Source organism: Mytilus edulis, chromosome 14, assembly GCF_963676685.1.
Source record: "Mytilus edulis chromosome 14, xbMytEdul2.2, whole genome shotgun sequence".
In the NCBI taxonomy this organism is placed as follows: domain Eukaryota; kingdom Metazoa; phylum Mollusca; class Bivalvia; order Mytilida; family Mytilidae; genus Mytilus; species Mytilus edulis.
This window is the reverse complement of record NC_092357.1, coordinates 67,530,809-67,543,188: the sequence shown is the minus strand read 5'-3', so window position 1 is coordinate 67,543,188 and position 12,380 is coordinate 67,530,809. Positions and strand designations below refer to the sequence as shown.

General features: G+C 31.6%; 1 protein-coding gene across 1 annotated transcript in view; it reads left to right on the top strand.

Moving 5' to 3' along the window:
• Window positions 1-12,380, top strand: part of LOC139503804 (uncharacterized) — a 37,849-nt gene that overhangs the window by 2,591 nt on the left and 22,878 nt on the right. The window contains exons 2-4 of the mRNA XM_071293734.1: window positions 4,384-5,366; window positions 8,346-8,472; window positions 11,341-11,433. Of these exons, the coding sequence (XP_071149835.1) occupies window positions 4,410-5,366; window positions 8,346-8,472; window positions 11,341-11,433 (1,177 nt within the window). The 5' untranslated portion in view covers window positions 4,384-4,409. The remainder of the gene's footprint in view (window positions 1-4,383; window positions 5,367-8,345; window positions 8,473-11,340; window positions 11,434-12,380) is intronic.

Below are 12,380 nucleotides of genomic sequence, written 5' to 3'. Positions count from 1 at the left end.
GAAAAATATCAATGTGTAGATCAATTTAACAATCAGTGTACAGTATGCACCAAATTACTCAATGTTCTAAATAATAATATGAATGGTACTACTTTTTACTGCATAAAATTTATTTTACAACTAAAGGGTTAAAAAAAATGGACGTTTATGTAAATTTTGAAAGTCAGCAGCCAAGTTTACACATCAATAATTTTTACTCTTACTATTCTCAACTATTTTTTATGCTCCACGTATGTAGTAAAAAGCATGCATACGTCGTCTCTGTACCGGAGCGAGCATTTTAGTTGTTCCCTTGTCCGTCTATAAATACGTACATAGGTCCGTCCGTCTGTACGTCCCAAAATTGGATTCCGATCTCTAACTTTAGTTTGCCTCAACCAAATAATAAGAAACTTATACACAATGCTTATCACCACAACACACAACTCAAGTTTGATTTTTCTGGCGCAACTTGATACTAGAGTTATTCTCCTTACCAAAAGGAAAAATTGCTGAATTGTTCGTTTCCGTTCTCTAACTTTAGTTTGCTTCAACCAAATGTTATGAAACTTATAAACAATGCTTATTACCACAAAACACAGACCCAGTAAAAATTTTGGTGAATTCTTTTTTCTGTTCTTGGGTAATGCTCCTTTACAATTGAAAAAAATGCTGATTTTGTTTTGTTTCCGATCTCTAACTTGAGTTTGTCTCAATTCAATTTTATAATGCATATTATAATGATTATTGCCACAAAACTCAGTTTAAGTTCAAATTTTAGTAGCGTCACTTTTAAAGTTCTTGAGATATGTCTCTGTATAACTTTATATGTAAGCGAGGGAATCAGTTGAGTCCCTATGCCAATGGACACATTCTCCATTTATTTATGTTAAATTATTTAATCGTTAGGGGGAAGAAAAAAATACCGGAAATTGATTGAAACCTTATAGTCATAAATTACATTGTCTATTCATCAGATCATGAACAATTGATTTTTTTGGAAAATAACAATAGAGAAAAAAAAAACATTGTGAAAGCTGAAAGCAGGGGGGGGGGGTGTACATGGTATCAGGCTGTTGTTAGAAGCAAAACATCTTAGATTATTATACAGTATGTAAAACTAAAAATATATGTCTCTGTTGTCTCTCTTTTATATGAAAATACATACTTAGGTATGCATACAAATTATTTTATCTGATTTGCGATGGTTGCTCAGCAAGATATTATATCATGGATACGTCCGTGTGTAACCATGGATACACTGAATTAAGAATTATATTAGAATTGAACATATGCACTAAAGGTACTGATAAATATCCTTTAGTTCCACGTTTCAAGCTTTAAAATTACATTCAGTAATACTAAAAATCTTTTGAAATGTTCTTCAACTGCTAATTTAAAACTAACTTTGCGTTGCTAAGGAAAACTCGGGTTGATTTGAAAGGTTATATGAATACAAAATCATTTTTTTTCATGCAAACATTGTTACTAAAAATATCAATATAGTAGTCGACTTAATATGAATTGTATAAAAACATTTGAATTTTTCAATTTTTTTATGGATAACAATGGATAAAAAAGTACTTTTGTGTGGTTACTAGGCAACATTTTGGTTGCTAGGTTACTATTAAGAACTTTTTAAAGTGATAGACCCAACAATAGTAAATATTCAAGTGTTTGGTAACACATTACCATTGATTTTAATAGATACAGAAGTCTTTTCCTTGGGCAATTGCAATAAAGATGGATATTATAGTTCGTTTTATAAAACCCGTTGCTAGGCAACCAAATAATCACATAAACGCAAAATGTTCAACATTTTCTTAAGTAACTATGCATAGACTAATGATGGATTGAATTATGGAGTTATTTGAAGAGGGGGCCAAAAAAGAATGTAATTTTAACAGATTTACCAAATAAACTGTGGACTAGAGTAGTGATATCATATTTGTTAATATTATCAATAGAAAAATACTGAACGACCGATTCTGATTCAAGACAGTTACCAAGTCATAACCCTTATGAGCAGAGATAAGACCAAGATATAAGACTATCCAGAACTTTGATCATGTTGATTAGAAGTTATTTTTAATATGACATTAAAATGTAAGAATGCAGTATTTTGCGTTTCAAAATTTTGAATATAATTTACGTAGAGTTTTTTTTTTTATTTATTGATTCAAGATACAACGATTCGCTTTTTTCTTCAACCTAAATGAACTACATCATTTCAGACACATATATTGAGTATGGGATTATAAACGTAACTTTTGTTATTAATCATACACAGATTTGTGTAGATAGATACCCTGTTACTATTCACATCTGTAGGTTACTTCTATTTCTGTATGTTTCGATTTTTTGTGTACGGAAATATGTTTTTGTACCTCAGAGGAAATGTAATGTTCTTCGTTCATACGTCTGGAACACTCTAATCCTTTGATACCGTTTGCCAAACTCTTTCATACCTGGAATGATTATTTGTCATGTTCTCTTGACTATGCTTTAGCATGAGTTTGATTTTGAAATTTTTGCAAGTGAAAAGGGAACTTGACCATAGTTCTAGGTATTATAACTTCTTACCTTAAAGCTCTTATACTTGGTAGGATTGTTTGCCATGATGAACCTGGCTAGCTTTCCATTTTTTTCGTCAAATTCTACGGGTGTTGTGAGAATTGTCTTCTTTTTTGGTACTGTGACAATAAAACATTGTGAAAGCAACTTGATAATCTAGCCTTAGATGCATGATCTATTTTTATTAGTTGTTAGTGGTTTTAAACTAGCGGTCAGAAGCTGTGAGTACTCTCAGGTCTGTACTTAGTGTCTTTTCGTTGTTGGGATATACTAGTATCCTGCAAAGTCCACCCTGTATAGTATTTGTATATGAATCTATCTGATGAGTTTGAGGTTTTTTTCAAATATTTTTTGTAAATCGGTCTCATGTTGTAATGTTACACCACTATCAGAGGTAAGGGGGATGGTTGGGATCCCATTGACATGTTTTACCCCGCCACATTCCGAATGCATGTGCTTGTCTCAAGTCAGGAGTCTGTACTGCTCATGATTCAGTGCTTGTAGTTTGTTTATGTGTTATATATTTTTTTTTCGTTCATTTTTTTATACATAAATTAGCCTGTTTGTTTTCTCGTTTGAATTGTTTTACAATGTCAATTCGGGGCCTTTTATAGCTGAATATGCAGTATGGGTTTTGCCTATTGTCGAAGGCCGTACGGTGACCTATAGTTTTTAATTTCTGTGTCATTTGGTCTCTTGTGGAGAGTTGTCTTGTTGGCAATCATATCACATCTTCTTTTTTTATACCCCTGATACATTTCAACAGAAATCTCCTTACACTTCTGATGCTATCATGTGTAATTAACAGTATTTAACCATTTTGTTCATTTGAATATTTTACAGGACTAGAGGGACTTTGACCATTTTGTGGTATAATAAGAAGAACATCATATTCCTACAACTCATTTGAGAACGATTTACAAAACGGTTCATACTTAGAAGTATTATTTATCATAAGGTGTATTTGAAGTTTTGCGGACGTTAATCGGTAGGTTTACTGTCGCAAATACCCGTTTACCTGTCTCCGCTACGCGTCGCCAGGTAAACTAAATTTGCGACAGTAAAACTACCGATGGACGTCCTTTAAGCTTCAAATACAATACAGTTATCTTTTAACTGGAATTAAGGTATTTAAGTCTTAACTCGTGTTGAAACAGTGACGGCTGTTACTTGATGTACCATAGTGACATGTAGTAAATGCAACTCCTGTGACGGTTTTTCAAATGAAAACACAAAATATGTCTCTGGCTAGATATTAATAGACAAATAGTGTGTCCTAGATATGATTTTGTATACAAAATCACATTTCAGAAAAGAGCACAATGGTCACATGGAAAATTCAAATGCTCTTTTTTTAAATCCAAGGTTTTATCCTTTCGTCTGAAATAAACTTTATAAGTAGATTAGGTTTTAACGGGCACTACAGAAACACCACAAATGACATGTTTACATTTTTATTTAAAGGAAACATCACAAAACGAGTAGGCAATAAGTTCCCTTGTGGTTTTTCTAAAGGATCAGCACAAAACGAATGATATCTTTTTGATATCTGCTAATTACAAAACAACCAGGGGTATCTATATAATCCTTACTTTATGTTGACAGGAATGAACATAAAATAAGTATCGTTTTATTATAGTTAGAAGTGAACAGAATATCAAGTGTATTTTGAATATAGTAACTTTACAATCTAATTTTGTGAGCATTTAAGTCTAGCAATATACTTATACTGATATGATTTCTGAGTAGTATAATTCGGACAGCACGCCACTATCATATATATTATGGCATTCGTTTAACTGTTTTACAAATGTAATTTTTCTTTTGCAGATCACGTGTAATAAACATCGCAAAAAATGCCGTATACTCAAGAACAGGAGAACTACTTCAAGCTGATCACATTAATATTCTGCTTTGGTGCGAATGTTAACCGTGATCTGTTGCATCGATTTCTTCATTTAACAAACACTACCTTAGAGGAATTTATAAATGATCATCAACATGAAATATACCATTTTTTCTGCAATGTTAATTGCTGTCAATGTAAAACGAAGCCTATACCACCAAAACCAAATTTTGTAAAGGTCATTACCCAAAAACAAATGCTATCTATTTTTGAAAACTCTCACACCGATCGACTTGACAACCATCAATATCAAAGAAAAGGACAACTTTGCTGTTTGAAGGCAAATAAAAGTGTTGAGCTAAAAGATTTAGATTTCACCCTTATTCGATTTTTTCTTGTTCAATTTTGTTATCAAGTATTTTGGGAATGCCATCTAAAAAATTACAACACGTCTTTCTCTGCTTTCCTATTGAAAAATGTCCACAAGGTTTATCATTTGTCTGTGGATAAGATTTGTTGTTGTAAGTGTAATGCTGACAGAGATATTCCAGACAAGTGTATTCACCAAAAACAATTTGAAATAATATGTAAACAAGGGAGTTCACCGTGTCCTCATCAATTTTGCTCCTGTCAGTACACTATCCAAAGTGATTTGACCTTATCCTCATTGATCCAACAAGATACAGATTTGACTACAAAATTAACAAAGCAATTTTGTTCCTGTCGAAAATATCTTGAAAATATCTATGAAAATCGAAACAAAATTGCACATCATCCAGACTGCAGCATCAACAATGATAAGTTTTGGGAAATTTGGAATGAAACACAACCAAACATTCTTAAAGTAGCAAAAGCTTTAGACAAGGAAAACGAATATACAATAGATTTACAAGAAATAATAGATGGACCAACTAATAAGGTGTTGTTTGTTACCGTGGTATTGAACTTGCTTAAAACATCTGAACACGTATGTATAGTTATTATATTATCTAAAATCTATTAAAAGTAAATCATAATTGAATATTATAATTCAAACAACATTATGTACATATTTATATTAACCCTTTCCCTTTCATGCATTTTAGACCTTTACTTATCGAAAATACATTATCGAAGTTTAAATGAATACAGAATTAGTATCAATGGTCATACACATGCCATGTTGGGGTCAAATGAAAGATAATTGGTAAAATATTTCAAAAAATTAAGTTTGACGATAATTCATCATTTTTTGGTCACGTGGTATCTTTCCAAAAGTCACGTGACTGTTGGAGAAAAAGTGAGAAAATACGAATTCCATGGGCAAAAAGTCGTGCAGAGACATATTGGTGGGCTAATATGGTCAGGTTTTGATGGAAACACAATGCCTCGAGTCTGTTGAAGCCATATAAGCTATCATAGTGGTATAAATAGACGCATAACGTGCTATAGGCCTGGAAATATCGATGTCCGTAACATTCAAAATAATTGATTTTAGACGCTCTTTTTGTCCGATTTCAAACTTGGACCCTAGTTATTTGTCTAATTCGTTTTCAATCAATTAGCAACCTTAACTTTTTTTTTACAAGGGAAAATTCATTGAATTACCAATGCTAGCTCGATCTTGGACACCCTTGACCGAGCCCGATGGAGCAAAGGGGGTTAAAAAAAAGGGGGGGCAATTTTGCACACACATTCTTTTAAAAAAAATATTCGTAGGTTTCCTTTTTGAAATTGAAAGTAAAGTTAAGTTAAGTTACATTTAATATAGGAAATTGTTTTTCCAATTCCGGCAGTGAGATTCAAACTCTCAATCTTAGCGCCTTGAGATAGATCAGCGTACCCCTGCGCCACTGACATTGTAGTGAATTTATCGAAATTTAAGTACTTAAGTCTTCTACTACCAAAGAAATGAAAAAAAAAATAATATAAAGATTCTCACCCAGTTTGTTTTCTTTTTGGAATTATGTGTTCAGAGGATAATTTTTTGTTGCCAAATCCATGATTTTTACGCAAATCTAGGAGGAATCCACTCTTTAAACTGTCATTTTTTCATTGAAATATACATGTTTCTTCATTCAAACAAAAGTGTTTTCAACTTTAGTATACCGCAACACTTACGAAACCATGTTTTGTTACATCTATTTCAACTTTGCCAAAAAAATTTAGAATATTTTAGCGGTTTTTGTCTCTTTTCTCATAATATCTTTAAGAAATGACTTCAGATTTTTAGCGTAATTCAAGTTTGTGATTGCGCTGCTACACTTAAAATTACATTTGCAACTAGTGTACAAGTTAGAACTATTAGTTTAATACTATTCTTCAAAAACTCACTGCACAGTTATTGAAAAAAGACATAAATCCTCTTAAAAGAGCAGTTTTCTTTGCACTTTTATTTGAGAAACATGTCTAAATGTCCCAAAAAAATCTTGAAATTGGTTTCACCGGTAAGCTGTACCGGTGTGAAAGGGAGAGGGTTAATACTTTTTGCGAAAATTGCCTATTCGTACTCATCCTTGCTTTCTATGTTTATGTTTGAGCGTTCCTGTTTCTATTTAACAATTATTGTGTTTCAAGTCATATAATCATGAGATAAATGTTTAATTTATTAAACTTGATGCACAAAATGTTTTCGTAAACTTGTCACTAGTTAACAATAATCAGACTAAAACGGCCAAATTGAACTGAAAATTCTTAAACATGTTAAATCACTGAGAACAAAAAGTTTTATATTTTTCAGTTTTTACAGTACAATTTGAAATGACTCTATATAAATTTCACTCACCTACACGACTTGCTATGAAAAAATGAAAAAGACTCGTCTAATCTTAATTTTACTACAAGGATAAAACAAGGCCAGAAATATCTTCATTTTAAATTCCTAGCACCCCCCCCCCTGAAAATCAATGGGTCCGATGCACCTCAACTTTGTCCTAATTTGGCTTTATAAATATTTTGATATGAGCGTCGCTGATGAGTCTTATGTATACGAAACGCGCGTCTGGCGTACTAAATTACAATCCTGGTACCTTTGATAACTATTTGATACATGAATGTTATATTAGATTTAAACAATTGTGTAACTATCCTACTGAAATCTGAAATGCTTGAGACCGGCGAAGGGAGACAACCAGAATTTATATAATGTCTTATAAGTCTGTATAATTGTAAACCTAAATTACTTGCGTTTACGTACGTAAGTTTCGTTTGAAACTAAAAATTCTCTATTATCACTTTGATATCCTTAGCATCTCTTTTAGGTATCCAGTATAAAGTCGGGCGAATTTCATAATTTCTTAATACGTTCATACCAAAGGATTAAGGGACGGATTTGTGATTACCTAATATCTCCTATTTTGTGAATGGCAATTTGGCTATAGTGAAACGTTCGCAAAATTTTCTTTTACCTGTTTCATATCTTGATTGTTGTCGAGTCGAAATAAATTTGCCATGCATATGCATGGTCTATGGAGACTACTTTAGAAATTTGAATTATTTGAATTTGACTAATTACAATTCATCCATACTGTCTTGTTTACATCTTCGCTTAAATTCTCTGATTTATGATGGATGTTTGAGAATCGTCACCATATAATGCCAATGTGCAACTTTCGTTTGTTTGGGTTAAGTTTTTTATCTATCAGAGATATTTTTGATTATACATTTAAAAGGTTCCATTGAATCTTTTCATTAATTCTATGTTCATTTTGAATTTGATCATATAGTATAACTTGTAATAGATATGAATAACAGATGTGCAACAACACAACAACATGTCAGGTTACTGAACATATCTTATACATTCTGACAGTTATCCTTTTTAAAATTTTATTGCAGGTAATATGAATACTTATATATTGCAGGTAATATTAATACTTATATATTGCAGGTAATATTAATACTTATATATTGCAGGTAATATTAATACTTATATATTGCAGGTAATATTAATACTTATATATTGCAGGTAACCGTTAATACTTTGCAGAAGATTGAAGGTAAAGAGGGTTCAATTGAGGACAAAATCGGAGCGGTTTATACACTAGTCCAAGACATTCAAATTCCAAAATGTAACAACATGAACAATAGTGATTGTAAGCATATATAAGCAGATAAATATGCATCATGTGGCCCGAGAACACATTTACTTCGTTTTACTATTTTTAGACATAAAAGGCATATCAAAAACATCGCCAGTGCTCTATCCATCAAAGTTTATTTACAGAGTAGTGTATTACAAATTGTTATAAAATTATCGGAAAGTTGCTTGGCTCTTATGGCTATTTTATGTAAAGGGGGTCTGTCGTTCAGTTTGATAGTTTAAGACATACTTATTTTGTACCTTTTCAAATTTGACAGAACCATTATTTCACATAACAATTCATTTTTTTACATGTAATTTCACTTTTTTACTTTTTATGCATAAAGTATCAAGAAATGAATTTAAAAGGTGTATGAAAAAAAATTGCAAGTTATTCTTAGTTATTACTAGGACTAGCAGAAAACAAAAATAAAATTACGAAAACTGTGTCTCCGGACCTAATATATTACAAAAGAGATCCAAAAGATAACACAGAGGCATTCAAAGTAATGTCAAAATTAAACTGACAACACCACGGTTACAAAAGAAAAAGAATAGCAAACACAAAACACAACTTAAGACTCTAAAGCGGACTACTCATCAATAAATTTATACATATTTTATGCACACAATATGTACACAACATGCCAAGTTGGTTGAATTTACTTTCATGCAATATTTTGAACATAGAAAAAAGATAGGCATTATGTTGGTTTTTTTTTTTTTTTTCTGTTTATGGGTCGGATGTTTGAAACTCGATCTGTTAATTGGTCTGTTAAGAGTTATGCATAGCAATTAAAATTTAATTTGATTTCTATGTGGGGGTGTTATCGGAACAAATGGGTAGACTCAAGATGAGTGACTAAAATATACGGAAACAACAAATGAACAATGAAACATAAATCTAGGCAATGGAAATTGAAAATTGGTAAAAATAGTTTCAAAAAATGTAATATTAGAGTAATGTTAATTTTATCAAAATATGGTCACATCTATCAAGGTCATACGATACAAATACAAGCACGTTTGTACACTGCTAGTCGGCTAAATAACTTACAATGGTAATGCATCATTACTGGAAAAATAAGATTAATATTATGCATTTTTTGTGTTTCAAGGAAACATTCTTTTTGTTACACATTAAAGTTAATCAGCATCTTACACAAATGTTGATGGAAAAAAACTTATTAATGTCAATTGATAGTTTAGAATCATGTCTAAGAAAACAACGATCATATTTCTTACTTGGCACAGACATTTATTTAGGCAGAAAATGACAATGATGACTAGGTAGAAAAGACAATGCATATAGGAAAACGCATGAAATTGAACTTAGCTGCATTGCAACACAAGAGATAGATTCACAGATGTTGCAGACTTTGAACAGACACCACAATTTAGACTGATTGATAACGTAAATAATGAATTCATGCATATTCCACCGGCCAATCCATATCACGCTATATTGAAGTGACACACCCTTCAATAAAATGCAAAGAAGGTCAAAATAAAAATGCTTTAACGAGAGGATACTGTTACACCGTATTGTCATTTTTTCTACACAAAATCTCATATTTGACTTTTTCAATGGGAAAATATAAAGGTAGCAAAACTATTGTCGTGGCTAAATAACTGACACAATTCAAATGGTCCATTAACAGACTTTATTCCCGTAATATTCACTAAAATGTCGTATTATTCAAGTTAAATTACAATTATGAAATATTTTCTAATGTCAGTTTATCTTTTAGAACCAATGTACTATTTTGTGTCCTTTATAAGAGGGACGAACGATACCAGTGGGACAGTCAAACTAATAAATCGAAAATAAACTGACAACGCCATTGCTAAAAATGAAAAAGACAAACAATAGTACACATGACACAACATAGAAAACTAAAGCACAAACAACACGAACCCCAAATGATATCTAAGTAATAAAATGTTCGCCTTTTATCCAAAACATTGCTATGCGTTTAAGCATCAATATCACATACTTCCGCGACGCCTTTTAGTTTTACTGAAAACTGTGAAAGCTAAGATTTTTTTTACAGATGGAAAATGTTCTATTAAAGATATCGTTATGTCAGACACTTTGATTTGGTTTTATAATATGACAAACATCTGTATATTTAACAGAGTTTTACATTAAATTGTACGTTTTACTCCTAACAGACGTATAACCGACCCGATTAACAGACCAACCGCCGATATAGCCGCATACACAATATAGATTAACCGACCAATCTCTCGGTTCGCCGAGTGACGGCCGTGATCCAATCGCTCTTGAGTTAATTAATTCGTAAAAGAAACATAAACAATTTTGATTTTTTTATCTCTTTATATTCAAGGGATTAATTAAAAGCACTCGCTGTTTAAAGCACACATTTCTGTGAGACAACATAATTTGTGTCTTTGGATGACATTGTGCGACAGGTATTGCGTCTTTTTCGTCTTTTTTGTTTACTGGATAAGCTGAAAAAAGAAATCATATTTAGTCATTCACTTTTTGATGCAAGTTACGATTTTAACCATTGCGATATTTTCCTACTTGAGATCTTGCAAACAGGTGATGCACATTAAAACTAATTTTAAATAGCGCATTTACTTCAATAAGATTTGATTATGTGTTAAATTATCATTTTAGATGTACGATGTCGATTTCGATTTGCTAATTATCACCTTTCTACTTCATGTTTCTTTCAAAATTGTATCATTTTGTTTCCATGTAATATCAAATTGAATGTTCCTGAACATAGTTTGAAAAAGATTAGATAATTTTTCTTGATTTGCCATTGTAGGTTTCAGATAAACACTGTTATTTTGTATCGTTGTATATTATTATTCTGCCTACACATTTGTCGTCGTTTTTTATTTCAAGGTTCTGTTCTGAGCATTGTAAATAGTTTACGAGATATGGCGATAGGTCTGTGTAAGGAGAATTCATCAGAAGGCGATCTGGACAATTTCCGAGGTATATATTCATAACGTCTTAATAATGATAATGATTATATTTCAATATTAATCATGATATAAAATAACAATTCAATGTGCGTTCATATTTAAAAAAAACAAAGAACCTCTCTACACCCAAACACAGAATGAACATCATGTTTCGATATTAATCTTTCTTTTCCATAAAAGCCTCGATCTTATTCGTATTCCAGTATACCTTTCTCATACTACTTCTGAGCGATTTGTGAAGTGTTGTTTGTTACATTACCGTTTAACACGAGCGTGTGGACATGTCAAAAGGAACAACTGCAATATCTGCAAAATTATGGAGTTTCCAATAAAATAAATCTTAATGCAAGATCTCGTTTTTGTCGAGGTATATCTTAATTCGATTTTGCGTGTGACCAACGGTGACTCTGACATTGTTGAAAAAGTAAATTTGAGTATTGTAAGTTATGCCAGAAAGTTGAAATTCACAAAAGAGTAAATATAAATAAGTACTAGTAAGCATGTATAATGATGATCACATAAAAGTCTTTATCAATGGTAATATAACTCTTTTTTGAAAATCACAAATTTCGGATAAATCATCTACGAATTATAGGTCACAACTTTAAAGATTAATAAAGGTTAGACCCAAAATTTTATGCTTTTTGCATTTTGGCCGTTTCAATGGTTCGGTGGCCATTTTGGAAATCCAAAGTCAAATTTCACTTCATATACCAGTTAATAACTTTTAAAATTCAATTAGATTTGAAGAATTTAAAAAGAAATAAAATTGAGAAAGGAAAGTACATTTAAGCAGTGTACATTGAAACTTCAGCAGTTAAAACTTTCCCCATGTCGAAGTGCTGCAACACAGGCGTGGTATGTAGCTACCCATAATACTCTATCGTCTAGGAAAAAAATAACACTGATGTTCTAGTATATTCAACAAAACCTCGCCCTAAATTAACAGAGTAACGG